Genomic DNA, 16,580 nt, shown 5'->3' on the forward strand with positions numbered 1-16,580 from the left:
GGTCAAAACCTGATTACTAATTCATCAAATACCTTACCGGTAGCGCCGCTTGAAGAGCAAACAACTCTGTGCAGATGTTCTGCCTAATAATGCCAATATGGAAGGAAGGCTTTACTCACTGCCAGTATGGAAAGAAGGTTTTACTCACTGCCAATATGGAAAGAAGGCTTTACTCACTTTTGGCAGTGCTGCAGTGGTGGGAGCTGTGGCCTGCAGGGCACTGGCAGCCCAGCTCCGTGCAGGGACACTGGAGAGCAGCGAGGATCTCCTCCCAGGCAGCAGAGGGCTGGTTTCCAACAGGGAACTCTCCCTTCCTGCTCCCCAGCACTCTCCTTTCACACTCGTTTTCCAAAAGGGCGATCAGTGCCCTCGCCCAAGCCACGTCATCTTTGAGCTGCAGGTCCAACAGGCAAATATCGATTGCCTCATCCAGGTGTTTGGCCAGGAGGCCTTTGCATGCCAAGCCAATGGTGGAGTTTGCAAGAATTTGGTGGCAAATCTCCTGAGCTTTGGTGGCAGTCAGGCCATTGGGAGTGGGCCATGACAGTGGGATTTTCATCCGAACCCCTTCAAAATAGTCCTCGGGGAAAAAATATGCAAAGCTCTCAGAGTGTCTCTGGGCTGGGCCATGCACTGGGTGAAAGGATGAGTCTTTAAAATACTTGTCTTGCCTTTTTGCTTTCCTTAGCTCTCCTGTTGGTTTGGTAGAGTCAATGGAGCTGTTGCTATTCATGGAAACATTGCGTGGGAGGTGCTGTAGTGGGACCTCGGGGCTTCTTCGCTTTTGGACTGATTTAGAAAAATATCTTTGACCAAAAGCCTTGGTCGGTAGTTTCCCATCTTTTCTCAGAGTTGACTCTGCTTCTGAGTGAGTGACAAACTCAGATGTAACATCCAGATATGGGATTGCAAAGCTGTGGTCCACATGGTCATGATGGCAACCAGAGGGCTCTGGGGAAGGAGTCTGAAAGGCATTTTTTGTGTTTGCCACGGGCACAGGCTTGGTGCTCTCCTTCTGGCATCTGCAGAAGCTTTTCCTTTGCTTCCTCTCAGAGGGTGCTGGAGCCTTGTCAAATAAACTCTTCCCTGGAGGAATTCTGATTTAAAAATAGGAAGGGATTAGAAGAAGAAAGCTTTCAACAAATTAGTCTATCATAGAAGGAAACTTTCACTTAGGGTAGGGTAAACATAAATTCTCAATCTGCAAAAGTACTTGAAAAAACACTTAAGTTGAACCTGTTTTATTTAGTCACTTTTGCACTGCCCTTCTTGAGTTGTCCTGTGTGTTTTCTAGCCATTCATGGAGACTTTTTATACCAGATGTTTAAGTGGTTTGCTGGAGCATTGCCCAACTGCTTGACTTCTCTTTGCAGGACTTTTTCTGAGGTGCAGGTTACCCTTTGTGTATTGTACTTGAAAGAGGCCTTCAATTTGTCCCTGGGTGTCACAGCTAACTCTTGGAGAATAAGAAAATAAGTCATATTTGTTTCAAATCCTATATTATGAAAATCATCCTTATCTGTGTGCCTGATCTGTCCTCTAAGATGTATATTGCTAACTTTTTTCTTTTAAATGTCTTCCCCCTCTTTTTTTTTTTTTTTTTTCATACTTCATTTCATTCTTTCCTTGTAGTAGAGGTTTCTCTGATTTTTTTTTTCTTTCAACACAAAGCAGTTCTCTATTGATCATAGGGCTAGGCTATCATATAAGCTGAGATGATTCTCTTCCCCCTTTTAAATTTAGTCTTTAATGATGGATGAACTTCTAGAGACTTCAGTTTGAATAAACAGCCATGATTCAAGTTTCTTCAGAAATCTCATATCTCTTATTGATCTTGTTTGTTCAGCACAAGAGGAATCCTAGAGCTTCACAGGAAAGGATATGTTTTTTGCCCCAATATTTTGCAGCATGTCATTACCAGAAAAATTTGAAAGAGCACCAAAAATTAAAATTATTTTGGCATTAATTTTGTCCTACAGCCAGAATGTTGGGGCTTCAGAAAAGGGAAAGCATTCGCCAACATATTGGAGCCAAACACTAGATACTGTTGTTGGAAACTGTAATTGCCTTTATCCAATTTGTTAGAAATACATTTTAAATGGCATATCTGATAGTACCATTTTAATCATTGGCACAATCATGACTTTAAAACAGAACATCTTAGTGACAGTGGCAAAATGAACCTATTTCTCCTCCTGAAACATGAGCACAAACATTTATGGAACTGTTTTGCCCAAAGTGTGGGCTCAGCAGGAGACAGTATGAGACAAAAGGGTGGTTTTCATGCTCATGGAAATGCACAAGCTGTTCTGCACTTCTCTATGGTCTAGGAAAATAAAATGTTTTTGGTGATTGAGAGATTTGTCCTTTGAACAAAACATTTTAGTGTCTGAATGAGCGTCCTTCACGCTCCATTCCTCTGGTTCTAATAGAGGGGTTATCTGCCCCTGAAGCTTCCCTGACTCAGCATCAAGTACATTTAAATCTAGACTAAGGCAGCAGTAGTAGCTCCTCCTTTGATATAATACTACATAAACTAGAAGCTATTGTAAATATTATTTATTTAATAAAAAAACAAATCAACCACATAAACTGGTCCGGAATCAGGACAGAAACTTAATGCACCAATGAAAATTTCACTAAAATGAAACTCTTTTGCCTTGATGTCTTACTGAAACAAAATCCTCTGTTAATCCCACATGAAACCAATTACCTTCTTTTGGTACAAAACAGAGGTGTATGGTGTGGAAAGAAAGGAAACCCCCTCCTTCCTCACAGCCATGCATGTACAGCTGCTCCTCAGTGAGCTCAAATGCCCCTCTGTCCCCTGCATGAGATGACCAGACTATCATTCCTCTGAGCCACCCACTATAATCCAGGAAGAGCTAAAGAAAAGTTTTTTTCATCCAATTGAGTTGGATGCTATTATAGAGAAAGTGTCCAGAATTTAACAGCATTGCTGCTGGTCTCTTGGCGTATTTTTAAATGTCTGAAGATTTTATTTTGCCTACTTAAATCACATGTTTCAAAATTCAACTCTTCTCTGGTTGCTATTTAGTGGCTGGGAAGCTCTGATGTTGTTTTACTGTTTAAAAGTTGTGTTGGAAAGCTGGTGTGTAAAACTGATCTGTGCATGCAGGGCCCTGCAGCTGCTTGAGAGAGGTGGGAGCCAGGGAAAGCTCTGAACTGCCAGATGGTGGGCACTCAGATGGCTTCAGGTGCTGGAGAAAGCCTAGCATGCTTTCAGGGTTATTTAAAATGAAATTAAAAACAGCAGCAGAAAAGTCACCCTCCAGCTTTTGTTTTTTACTGGGCTCTTTCTCAGTGAGTGGATCAGAGAAAGATCCAGTCTCCTCTGGAGGTGACCTCAGTTTCTCTGTTGGTTTGGTTTTTTATACAGGTTCTGAGGGCTCCTTGAGAATCCATCCTTGGGAGTAGTGCAAGATGAAACTCACCACCCCTCCTGCCCTTCTCACTTAGCAGGAGCTTCTGCCTTCCCTGAGGAATCTCCATCACACAGCCCTAGAAAACTCCTCAGTGCTTCATAACCAAATTGCTTTGCACTGTGCTTTGGCTTCAGCTTTTTCAACAAAATTGCTTTGAGCAAGTGCTCCTAAGGACCTTTTAGCTCTTTTTTGGGGCAGTGAGTTATTGGCTGGTTCTTGCACCAAGCTATTTCTCCATCTGCCTTCCCAGAAGCAATCTCTGACTGATTACCCCATTATTAGGATGTTTATGATGGCTGTTGAATTCTAAATAGTAGAATTCATAATGACAGGCCAAAATAGACATTAGGTAGCCATTATTTAGGCCCACTGAATAGAACTAGAATATGACAGAGGTGCTTGTTTATTTTCTGAAGTGTAAGAAGCCTAAAAATTCGTTGCTCCTATAGGATTGTGCTGACCTCCCACATATGGATTAAGTGCTATGTTAGTGTTTTGCCTTCTTTTTCCTTACTTCACAAACCAGGCTACACAAGCAAACCCATTTTGGTTTTAGGAGCACCTATTAGGCATGTTTGAAGTTCAGCAACAGGAATTAAGATGTGGGATAGGGATAGAGACAGGAGCAGGGATAGGGACAGGGACTGTGACAGCGAGATGTCAGAGTCAGACTCCTGGCTCTGTTTCCAGACCATCTGTCCCAGAAAGTCCAAGTTTTCAGAGCTCACTGTCATTATTAGTAGAGTTGATATTAGGTTTTAGCATGGTACATATATTACCAGACTTTGTCAAAATGTAACATTTAATCTATACTCACATGTTGTAATTAGCATTCAGGAATAAAAGAACAAGAGAGATACGAAACCCTTAATTAATCCCTATTGTCAGCTACCTACATTTTCAAGGGTGGGTGAGAACTGCACTTATTTTTTAACAGCTGAGAGGGATCTTAACACAGCTGTTAACATGACATCACTTGTGAATATAAAACTTCTCTCTTGGAAACTGCTGATGTGTTTTGTGCTGACTGAAGATTAAGCCCCTGTGCTGCTGGCATGGAGATGGGTCTCCAGGCTTCTCCCTTAGGTTAAGGAGATCTCTTTGCAGGCCATTAGGGGAGTCTGTAATGAAATAAACCCATCAAGGCCATTTGGAACAGCGCTAAGTGTAAGAGCCGAAAAGCGGGATGCAGGACTCCAGGGGCTCTCCAAAATGCAATTTATCCCATCCAAGAGGTTACAGCAGTCCAGGGTCATGGGTGACAGAGCCTGTGCCTACAGCTGTCAGCTCCAGCTGCAGGCAGCCCTGGAGACCCCTTGATTTTGGTTACATTGCATTTTATACTTCCCTTTGCTGAGCATTTTAATACAGTAGAATAACCTATACCTGAACTTTTATCTATAGCCTATCATAACTACTATAATTACCATATTCATGTTACTGTTCTCCAATCACTAAAAGTTAGTACATTACAGTTTAAGCTAGAAGTTGTTTTTCAGTTTTCTTGCAGTGGAAAATTCTGAGACCTTTTCTTTACTTGCAACATTTGCTGACTTGTTTGCTTGTGCTCTCTTTTTGCTTGGTAAAAACATCTTCTTGTTTGAGGTGGGTTTATCCTTTGCTCTAAGCCATAAAAACCCCTTCTAACTAACACACCCTTTGCCTCCTTGGTTATCCAGTAAGACTGGCTCAGCAATTCTTTTCCTCCATATCAAAACTTGCTTTAATTTCCATTCCTTCTTCAGATTCTACATTCAAAAATCTTTCCGCTAAGCACACACATATCTGTGAGACTTTCTTGTCAAACTTTCGTCCTCCCCAACAGCTCAGAGCATCTCCTGGCTGGGCTCTCTGTACCTCCACTCCTCTATGAAGTCTTCCTGAGGCATGTTGTTGAGGTCGTTGTGAGCCCTCCCATCAAAGAGGCCACACAAGCCCCGGGTGCTGTTGAAGTCCCTGCCCGGTGTCCTCACTGTCACACCCATTCCCCGCTCGCTCAGGTCTGCTCGAACAAATGCCCCAGAAGGGAACAGGATCTGAAAAGGCAGAACAAAAAAAAACAAAACTCCAGTGCATCGAAGCTCTTACCAAGCTTTTTATGCAATAAAGAACATCTCTTTCCATAAGCAAAAATTTCAAAGCAGGATGTTAGTGATGGCAGAGGTAATTTAAGATCACTTAGAAACACTATAAATATTTATTTGTGCTATTATTTAGCTTGCTTTCAGATTCCACGGCATTAATATCTGATAGCATTACATAAATATATACCTCTATGAGTACTTTCTTCTTAAATTAATATTTGCCTCCATTGAAGTTTTCCCAGTGGTAAGTTACCAGCTAATTTTTGAAGTGACTTCCCTGACAATAAGGCCAACATTGTGTCTTTTATATTAATAATTTTATAATAATAACTTTTTTTAGAGAAACTGCCAAGATTGAAAAATATCTTTCTTCCTTCTAAGCAATTATTTCATTTTCCAAGGCCGGATTATCCAGAAAATGATTGTGTTTTAAAGTGGATAAAACAATTTTCTCATTAAAGGACTAGTGGTAGGCTTACACTGACCTTTAAAAGGGAAAAAAAGCCTAGCAGTGTTCAAAACAAGAAGTAACTGTGTGGATAATGGATTTTTCAGATTGGTTTACTAACCAAATAATAAAAGGGGAAAAAAAAAGCAAAAACAAAATATCTGTTCAACTGACTTTTTTTTTTATTTGCTGTATTTTTACAGGTTAAAAAAACTATTTGAAAATTTTCTGAGCCTGGAGAGGGAGCAGGAACATGCTATCCTGATAAGTAGCATTAATACTTTCTTTTTATCCAGAATAAACATTTTCAGTTAATCTTAAAAAATACATTAGAGTTGTCAACATCTCATTATAATAATTTCAAAGTATTATTTTCCTTTTTTAAGTGGCCCCTGCCTAAATATAATTTATTCATCCAAATAATGTCCTTTGTTTTCCTTTATTTTGGGTGGGGATTTTCTGGTCCCTTTGAAGTTCCTCCCCATCATATCTACTGATACCTGTGAAGGTGTAACAAGCTCATATTTTTATTTTTGTGCTTGAATCCAGAGTTTACTCAGAGTTTGCCTTCACTAAATTATAATTCTGCCCATTTTATTTCCCCATTACTTCAGGCTTTTTCTAGAGGACTGCATGTAAAACCCTTGCAGTCAGAATTTCTCAGTCTTCTGCGCTGACCAGATTAATATTTCCAGGTGTGAATTTATTCTGGGAGTTTGGAGGGCTCTAACCCTTTCCTATCCTGCTGCCTTGGGCAAGGCATCCCACCTGGATTTAATGCTGCTAATTGAGGCTTCAAAGAAGGTTTTTTGAGCCCTCAGTTTGCAGAGTTATTCAGTGACTCCCTGCTGGAAGCTGCCGCTTTGTGTGACCCAACCCCATTCTGATCCTTGAATGTTGTGGGAGCCTGTGGGAGCCAGTTCCTGAGCTGCATGAGGATAATGATGGACAAGTGCTGGGAAGATTGGGATGCATCCCACTCAGTGGTGTGCTCTGGGATCTTGTTCTCTGCTGCACGGTTCCTGTAGATTCCCACTCACCTCACAGCAGGATTCATATTGTGTCCCCAGCCTGCCCTGATTTGTTTCCCTGAGTTTTACCTCAGGTGTAAATGAGAGTAGGGATTCCTCGCTAAGATTATCCTAGTAATAAAACAGTAATTATATTGCATTCAGTTGCAAAATGAAATGACAGCTTGATTCCTGCTTTTTCTCTATTCTATAATTAACAGATTTTCAATTACTGCCTTCCTGAGGTCTATTCCAAGTGAGATCACAAGGAGAGCCAAGCACAGGCACTTCCTGCATCATTCTGGCTCTGCTGTGGACCGATCTTCATCCAAAACATTTCATAGCAATAAATCTTGATGATACAACTCTAGGATAAAATTATCTTCTTGGCCATAATTTGCAGCTCTTTTCTTTACCAAAACCCCTGGTGCAGCCTGCTCTTATTTTTCCAGTGATTTCAGTCTATTAGTGTGGATAAGCAATACTTATGCAAAGTAAGTTGTGGCCATATATTTGTTTAGGCAAATGCTTTATTTTGTTTTTTAAATTGTTGCACATTTTTAAATTGTTGCACATTTACAGCCCATTTTCATAGCTTTTGGGGGTTCTTAGGCTCTGGATAATAGTGTCTTACTGCTCCACTCAAAAATTCCATTACTCTGCTACCTGTGATCTTTCCTTGCATATTTATATCTTGAGCTCTGCAAAGAAATTTGCTTTATGTGATGTGGTTGGGTAGTGCCTGGCATAAGCAAACATGGAGTGCTGCAGAGAGCAAGCAGTGCTATCAGAGCTCCGCTGTGTCACCAAAAAATTTCCAGAGGTACTTGTTTTGTTTGGTTTCACACTTTGCTTAACCAACACTTTACCCAGCTACTTCCCTGCCTCTCTTTTTGCAGTACTTTTGGCTGCAGGCACTCTGATGGCTTCAGATATTTTCATTGGAACTGTTGGAATCCAGGACATCCCTCTGGGTGCCCTGGATGGCTCGAGCCCCTGACAGGGGGCTCAGAGACCTTGGCATAAAGCCAAATACACCTGCGGCTTTGATTTTAGCCCATGGAAAAATTGCCAACCTTATACGAGGATTCTCAAGCCAAAAGAGTTTAAGTAGAATGATAGTTAAGTTTGTTACAAGATAGAAAAGTAGAATTTTGAGTTTTTAGAATGGGGGTTCAGAAGCCAAGATGGAGGGATTTGGGTGTGCCTTGTCCTTCTTCTTTCTTCTTCTTAGCCTCCATCCTCTGGGTGATGTTGACACTTTTGGATTGGTTTAGAGAGAGACTGTCTAACATAGGTGATAGGTATTGGAAAATTATTGTAAATAGGTGAGAGGTATTGGGAAATTATTGTAAATAATGTAAACGTAGTTTTTAGTATAAAAGGATAACACTGCCTCAGGGGCGGGCAGTGTGCCTCGGACTGACTTGCTGGACAGATCTCAGCAGTTCAAGAAAAGAATGTTTTAGATAACAGAGAATAAACAACCTTGAAAAGCACAGCCAAAGAATCCTGACTCCTTCTTCAATCTCAGGGCTGGGAAAAAGAGACTTTCTAACACCTCAGGGTCATCTCGACCACAGAAACCCTGAGAACAACTTCAGTGATAATTCAGAAATATTAAACGCGAGTTCTCAAAGTGCAATCGCCACCAGAGCGCTCAGCCATCCACGCACGTACTGTTATTTTCCTGCCTCCGTACGACTTCAGGATCTTGACTTGTGGCGATGCCTCGGTGCTTTTGATGGTCAGCTGGGGCCTGCTGTCCTGAAAGTGGCCATTGCAGGTGTCCAGCACCACGGTGTCCCCCCCTTCTCGCGCAGCCACGCCGCAGTTGCAGGCGGTGGCGGAGCGGTGGCCGCCACAGTCCCACTGGCGGACGTGCACCTCGAACGCCCGCGACTCGCTGCGGCTCAGCAGGAACGTCCCGATCTTGTGGCTGTCGTAGCGCCTGAACAGCCACAAAGAAACAAAACCAGACAGGGTTAGGCACCCTCAGCATGCACCTGTGTGGGGAGACGCTCAGCAGCGCGCCATCATTAGAGCAGAGCGCTGGCTGGACTTGGGGAAGAGTTTCTCTGGCTCTGTATCCAAGGGAACGCAGCGGCAGTTGTTGGCTGGAAGTGCCTAAGGATTCCTGTGAAAAGCAGGAGTTGTGTCCCAGCTGCTGCCATGGCAATGGGCATGGATAAAAAGGGTAAACATTTGATGCAAAGCAAATGGGAAGAAGTTTCCCGCCTCAACAAAATTGGTTGATTTTAGAGTGTGATGTTCAAAGGGAAATCGGTGCTCAAATAACCTCTTCTGTGACTAATCACCAAATTTTACAAGTCTGGCTGTGGCTAGGTGAAGGCTTCCTGTGAAAATCTGGGATTCTACTGAAAGCCAGCTAAAATGAAGTTTGTTCCTCCCCCTCAATGACTTTCCCCTAAGCACAACTTCCACACTCAGTGGATCAGCAATCAGCGTGGAGAGCAATTTAGGACTTTCATTCTTTTCTGTAAGGAACGTCCCCGCTCCGTCTGGATGAGGCCAAGAGCAGGATAACTTTAACAACTTTGCAAGTGCTTGGCCTCTGCATGAACCATCTGGAACCTCTGGGGTTTCCACCACAGAGGCCTGTGAGAGGACCCTCTTCTGCTTGTTCTTTGTGCTCTCACTCCATAAACTTGTCTCATTCTCACTCTATTTTATTCTGTTATATAAAAGGAAATAGTAGCCATATAATTAATATATGTTATTGATGTTGTCTTCCTATAAGCCAACAGCTTCCATCTTTAAGAACAATTGATTATTCTGCTTTCTTTTAAGGCACTGTGATTAGTTTTCAACTCAATTTTTATGAAATTAACTAATGTGGAAACTAAACTATAAGCTTATAATAATAAGCTTTATTATTTTGTACAATAAAAAACATTAAAAGCCATGTATAAAAGGCTTCTGCTAAATAACAGGATTATTTTTAAAACAGTACATACAAACATCCTCATTGTTTCAGGCCATTAATGTTTCTTATGCAGAGAAGCAAACTTATGAACTGTGACTTTTTTACATGTACATTTCTGTGTTTTGTTCCTCTTCAGAAAAAAAAAAAGCTAGAGATAACTTTGTAGCTTAAAACATAGTAAAAAATTTAAACTTCAGCTCCTTTTCTCTGATAGAAAGCACATCTGACTTTATCTTTCATCTTGAAAAACTTAGGTTGGCCATAAAGTGATAAGATTTTGAATGGTTCTGTCTCATCCTACTTTCTAATCAGATACATAAATCCTGTATTACACTGCATAGATGCTGCTGCTAAGATTGATCAGAACTAAGGACAACATAAAAAGCAGATAATCTCTTTAAACCTCTAGTACTCGCTCCATTTGGACATCTTTGTGGGGGAGAAAGAGGATATTTTATGAGAGCACCTTCCACAGTTTCCTTCCACAGGATCAGCTTAGAAGGAGAGGAGTTTAAGGAGGCTGATGGGAAATCAGGCATCAGATTGGCTGTACCCAGACTAATCATCTCTGCCTGGTAGAGAAGGCTCTTTTTGCATATGCATGTAAATGTCATTGCAGTCAGGGGAGCTATTTATTGCTTAATAATCACTGACAGTGGACCCAATCCAACCCTCCTGGAAGTCACTCTGAGTCCCTCAATTAAGTCATGGCAGAGATTGCACAGCACAAACCTGCACTGTGCCTAAATTAGAGCTTCCAGGAGCCTTCAGATCAGTTGGATGGATAATTGGATGTAGTCAGGTAAACTTTTGTGATGTTTACACAACTGTAATTGTGATAATGATTCTTTGGACAACCTTGGAGTTGCTTGTAGTACTAAATACCTGAAGTAGGCTTGGAGCAGCTTTTGCAGGAGGGAGTTCTGCATGTTCCTTGTGAACCAGGCACCACTGTTTGAGTCTAAATCTCCCTCCACAGTGCCCTTCCCCACCCTGTTCCCCTGAGAGTCTGCAGCAATGGGCAGATGGGGTGAAAAGGGGTTCCCTCTCTACCCCTCTTGTACTTAGATTGTTTTCCAAGGGGGGAAGCAAGTTCTTGTCCTGGCATGAAGTCATGGCTTGAGTTATGCTCTTTATCCAGTAATTGTAAAACACTCCTGAGTGTTTGGTTATGGCAGTGAGCTTCTATAGGAATAATTTCTGTTGGTAAATCATAAGAGAGGGACAAAAGGGGATATAAACATATGTAAACAACTACTACCTACTACCTAGTAGTGTTTAATTAACTCACACACTGCACTTCCCCCTCACCAAGCTGCACTTTACCTTTGTATTTGTTCAGCGTTTTTTGTGGTCATTCCTGAAGATTTTCCACCACAGCTTTGCCACCAAATGATTTGATTTGTTGGCTCCTTCTTTCTCTGCTACTAGGAACAATTTCATGGCAGGCTTGACCCTGTGAGGAGCTGGGTGATGCTGAAGGACGTTCTCTGCTTTCAGAGTGTTCATCCCATCACGTTGCTCTCAGAGCAGATGTTGGGTTATATTCAGCAGGCACTGGATGCCTGGGGACAGCTAAACTGCTGCAGACTATCAAAACCCCAGCACCTGGCAGGGCTACTCATGCCCAGGACTTAGCTGTGGGCTCCTATGATGAAAGCAATTAAAGCCAACCAGCAAATGGTGCCATTTCCTTGGTGGTAATATTGTTGGGATAATACAGATTAGTGAAAATTTTTGAGAAGTCTGAAAAATCTTTTAACTTTTTTTGGTTAGGTAAAATGCAAAATTACATAAATGATATATATAGTTCCCCAACCAAAAGAAATTCCCCTTTTTACTTTGCCCTAAAAGGATTTTCTGCATATTTAGTTTTAAGCTAGTACTTCATATTTAAGAATCTGCGATTTATGGCATGAAAAGCTTTTATATTTATTATGTGCCATAACCAGTAATGAGGGCTATACTTTTGCTTTACCAGGCTTTCACATTTGTTTAATTTAGAAGGTACTTTGCTATAAAAGGAAGTGCTCTCTCTGGATTTTAGCTGGTGTAATTAACGTTATTTCACATCTACGCTCCAATATACACAAATTGATTGTGCTTATGCTGTAAAATATGACACATTCTTCTTTGATTTTCAGTCACAGCCTTTGGTGAGAAGAATGAAAAGATTACAAGATAAATATTCCTACAGACATGTATTAGCAGGAGGCGCAGCAAAGGGGAGTGCTATTAAGGAGTGGGAGCTGGGTATTTCAGTGGTCTAATGAATAGCTAACTACCTCAGATGTAACGTGAGCTCACTATGTCAGATTAAAACCATTGGAAACATCACAATAGAACTCAAAATTACATTGGAAGTGTCCCTTTCAGTAAGAAAATTGTACTGCCAATAAGAAAAAACACTTCCAGACTTTTGATTTTTGTACCATTTTTCAATTTTACAAATTTATTTAAATAACTATTTTTACTGAAGTTAAATTTTAAATTTTTCATGATTTTCATTTAAATTTTGAAACCACAAAAAGTTTCTCATTTCAAACACATTTTCCCACCAGATTTCCTTACATGAAAAAAGGGGAACGCTTCCCTTCCAGACCTTGCTTTCCTCACTCCTTAAAGGCAGAGCTTTAAAATCATTTGCTAACGTGGTAGCAATTTTTTTTTTTGGATAGGCAGTCAGAGAAGTTGCTTAACTGATGTGTAATAAGGTAGCCTAATCATTATAATAATTGAAAGAGAAATTATTTACAATAATAAATGGGAATATAAGTAGGAGTAATGGGACTGTGAAATGATGGGTAAGAAACTTGGCTGAATACCAAGAAGTGATCTATCTTAGGGACATAACCTGGTTATTGAGATGGACGAAGCCCCACCAATGTGGCTCATTAAAAGCTGCACTGGACAGAGTAGGGATGAATGTGTGTCCACAAGGAAAAAAGTGCAGCTTTTGAGGGGCCAAGCTGATCCCAGGTTTTTCCTCTTTTGAGTTTGTGTGACTCTGAGGAAGGATGACACAGACTGATGGGCTTTTTCAAACTCCCTGGGTCAAAATAGAACATAAATTGCTTAGAAGCATTCCTGTGTGACATCAACAATAGGATTTAAAAATGAGTTGTTCAAATCACATTGCTTTATTTGGTTTTAGACCTTTTTTTTCTTCATGGAAGCAATGTAAAAATGTGCTACATGGCTGGAAGGGTATCCCCATTCCAAGAGGTACTTTTCAGCTATTTATAATTTCCTAAACACAAGAATCTGACAGATAACTGCCTGTTCCCAGCCCTAAATCAAAAGGGAGTATTTTAGAATATAAATGTATGGAGAGGTTTGAAATAATACTCTGATCTAGTTTAATATCCCAGAGTTGAAATAATTGCAGCTACATAAGGTATGGGAATACCTTTGAACCTCATGCAGCTCTAATGAAGCTTCCAAGGCAAGAAAAGCACCCAAACTTTTATGAAACAAGTTCCTGGCCACATTTAAATGCTGTTCAGCAAAGCAGAAGGGGGACTGGGAAACCATGGATAAGCAGAGCTAATCTCCCATCTCAGACTGCCCAATTTACATGAAATCTTTGTTAGAAGCAGAAGTGTAACCTTTAATGGAGTCACTGCCTTTCTTACTCACATTTCATCAACAGATTTCTCCAGCTTTGACATCATTTCAGATGCCACCTCCAGAGCATGTTGGACTGGAATTTGGGATGTCAGGATAGCAGAAATTCCCACCTGCCAAGCCCTTGTGGATGCTGTGCACCCAAAGTCATTGTCTGTGCCATCAGGAGGTCAATGGCAGAATGACAAAATTGGAATGTCATCTCAAATATTGGCAACATGGGATCAAATGTGCCAGGTGCAAATTTTAAAAGCTTTCAGTGATGCCAATTAGCTGGGATAAATAGATTAATGAATGATTAGAGGAGTTAAATGTGGAAAAGTTCTGTACAGTTCAGGCTGTCAAACACAAAGGCACCACTTTGGCTCTGTAAGTCTTTAAGCAGCTTATTGCTGGGTAATACAGAAGGACATTTGGACACTACAGGAGGATGTACAACTTTATTTTTGCATTCTTCTCCTGATATTTGACATTTATAATTTCTGCACCTTTTTTATCTGAGACATTAGAGCCATCTTTTTGGGGTTTTTTGGTTGTGTTTATGATTGGCAACTCCAGCTGGACACAAACCAGCTCTGGAAACAGAAGAAACCAAGAGCATCCTTCTGATGAGTGACTTTGCAGCAGATCTTGCTGAACTCCTGTGGAGGCTGTCCCTGTGTGCTGTGCTGCACAGTGACACCCTGGTGACATAAAGTGTCACTTGGGTGGCACTGGGGTGTCACTAACACAACAACTTGTGGTGTAGACACCCTCACAAAGCCACTGGTGATGGTTCTATTTGAAGAACATTTTGGAATCTGACCTTTGTCTTGTAAAAATTATTCAGACTCAAACCCATTGCTTCTCAAAGATGAATCCATTTCTAGTCCTTTTGTTAAAAGAAGTACACAGCAGGAAGGAAACCACTTGTGCTGTTGAAGGAGAAGATTCCTAATTGTAAGCAAACCTGTTCAATGCTTTTTTTGATATTCTAATGTAAGCCCAAATGCATGCCACGTCCAGAAACTGATAACTGCAGTAATTGAGCCAAATTATTTCAAAGTAAAATACTCACCATCCATCAAATGTGATAATGTGTGGATCAGTGAAAGAGTAGCAGTTCCCTGTTGGGAGGTCTCGAACTGTGACCTAGTTAAAATGAAATGTGTAATGAATACAGTCTACACAGCAGTTTTCCTTCATTACTGTTCCTCACAAAACATTAGGGGCAGGATTCATGGGTTAAGTACAAACTACAATCTGACTTCTGAAACATGATTGCAGATAGGGACAAAATGGGCTTTGCTTTCAAACAGCAGAGTTTAATCATAGCCAATGAGGGAATTCAAAGTGTTCCTGTTCATCTGATGTAATGTCTTCCTTTATCTGGTAAAAGCTGAAGTATTTTTATTAAAACTTTTTGCTAAGGAGCAGATCATTCACTGAAATTACCAAGAGAATAGAGTGCTCATTAAATTGTACTAATTTTACTGCCTGAAGTATGGTAAAAAGGTATGCTATAATTAAGTAACATTAGCATGTTTTAGTAGTAGCTGCCTGTCCCCCAATTTGACCTCAGATTACCCATTACAGCATCTCAATGGCTGATTTATCTATTTGATGTGGATATTGATCAGATATTGATGAGGAAGCTCCAAATGACACTGATTTAGGTATGTGGGTGAAGCAGGAAAGGACCTGCTGCAGCTGCAGTGATCTTCATCTGCATCAGCCCTTGCCTCCTTGGGCACCAGCCGGGTCCCAGAGAGAGCCCTGGTGCCCTGCAGGGAGCAGATGTGCCTGCAGAAGCCAGGGGCAGGGCTCTGAAGCTGTAACACCTGAATCCCAGGCTGTGCTGCACCCACATTGCCAGGTCTGCTCAGGAGGGTGTTTTTTCAATGGCTGAGTGCTCTGCTGACCAGCTCCCAAAAATGCAGGGCTGGGTTATGTAGTGATTTGTGATATGAAGAGCTCCCCCAGTCATACTGGTGGGAGTGATGGAGTGTTATGGTTTTCCATTATCCATCCTGACAGACTGATTTCTTGGCCAGGGCTGTTAATTCTTTGCTCCCTCCCTGCCCATGAGGAGCCCAGAGGTGCACTTCAGTTAGTTCTACCAGGATCCATGGAGCAGGGAAGAGGGATGGCTGCTATATCCCTGTGCAGTGTCTCAGTGGCAAAGCAGAACCTGGCTTTTGGGAACAGGGGTGAAATTAAATAAATGAATTAGAGGGTGAAGATAGAACTTCAGTTCCCAACAACAATCCTCACCTGCAGCAATACATCATCTGTATTTCAAAATACACCTTAACCATGACACAGAAACACTGAGATGCCCACCTGTGTCTGGCACGCCAAACTTTTAGAATGATGGTCTTGAGGACTCAAAAAATTAACCTCTCTTTGAACAACTTTTTGATCTGGGGTCAGCTGTGTCATTTGGATTTACTGTGTGATATGAAGTGTCTCAGAATTTTCCCATTTTCTCCACAGCCTCACACAACCTAGGTAAAAATTTAGCACGAACAAATCCATGTGGCTCTTCCTGCTCTGTTCCTTCTTGCATGATGACAGCAGAAGACACAATTCCTGGTTGGAGGCAGGAGTAGTTTGCTGAGGAAATCCTGTTTACAGGTATCTACATGTGTTAGGATGTTCTGCCCACCATTTCTGTTCAATTTTCAGATAAATCAAAAATATCTGAACAAGTCAGAAGGATTAAAGATTACGTGGATTTTAATACATGGACTTTTTCTTGCTATGCTTCAAGAGCCATGTTACATTAAGGCCTCTAATTAACTACAAAGCAGCAATGTGAAAATGGGGGGTAGGGAAGTATTGTCTGTTATGTTTCCATATATCAAATTTTAACAGAGATAAATGGAATTTATTATTAAAATTGATTTATTCAATTTCACACTTGATACATCTTCATATTTTAATGAAAGTATTTGTAATTTCAAGAAAAAATATGAGTGTGTGAGTGCATGATGCTGAATTAGCTGTAATTTCTGGTTTAAGAACCTTAAAAAGAAG

At 41.0% G+C, this 16,580-nt stretch overlaps 1 protein-coding gene across 1 annotated transcript in view; it reads right to left on the reverse strand.

Annotated features, from left to right (window-relative positions):
• The window catches only part of LOC129122742 (von Willebrand factor D and EGF domain-containing protein-like), a 168,123-nt gene that overhangs the window by 86,875 nt on the left and 64,668 nt on the right, over positions 1–16,580 (reverse strand). Inside the window, 4 exon segments of the mRNA XM_077181864.1 lie at positions 178–1,097; positions 5,304–5,482; positions 8,669–8,939; positions 14,620–14,693. Coding sequence (XP_077037979.1) covers positions 178–1,097; positions 5,304–5,482; positions 8,669–8,939; positions 14,620–14,693 — 1,444 coding nt within the window.

This window comes from Agelaius phoeniceus, chromosome 7, assembly GCF_051311805.1.
Source record: "Agelaius phoeniceus isolate bAgePho1 chromosome 7, bAgePho1.hap1, whole genome shotgun sequence".
Lineage (NCBI taxonomy): Eukaryota > Metazoa > Chordata > Aves > Passeriformes > Icteridae > Agelaius > Agelaius phoeniceus.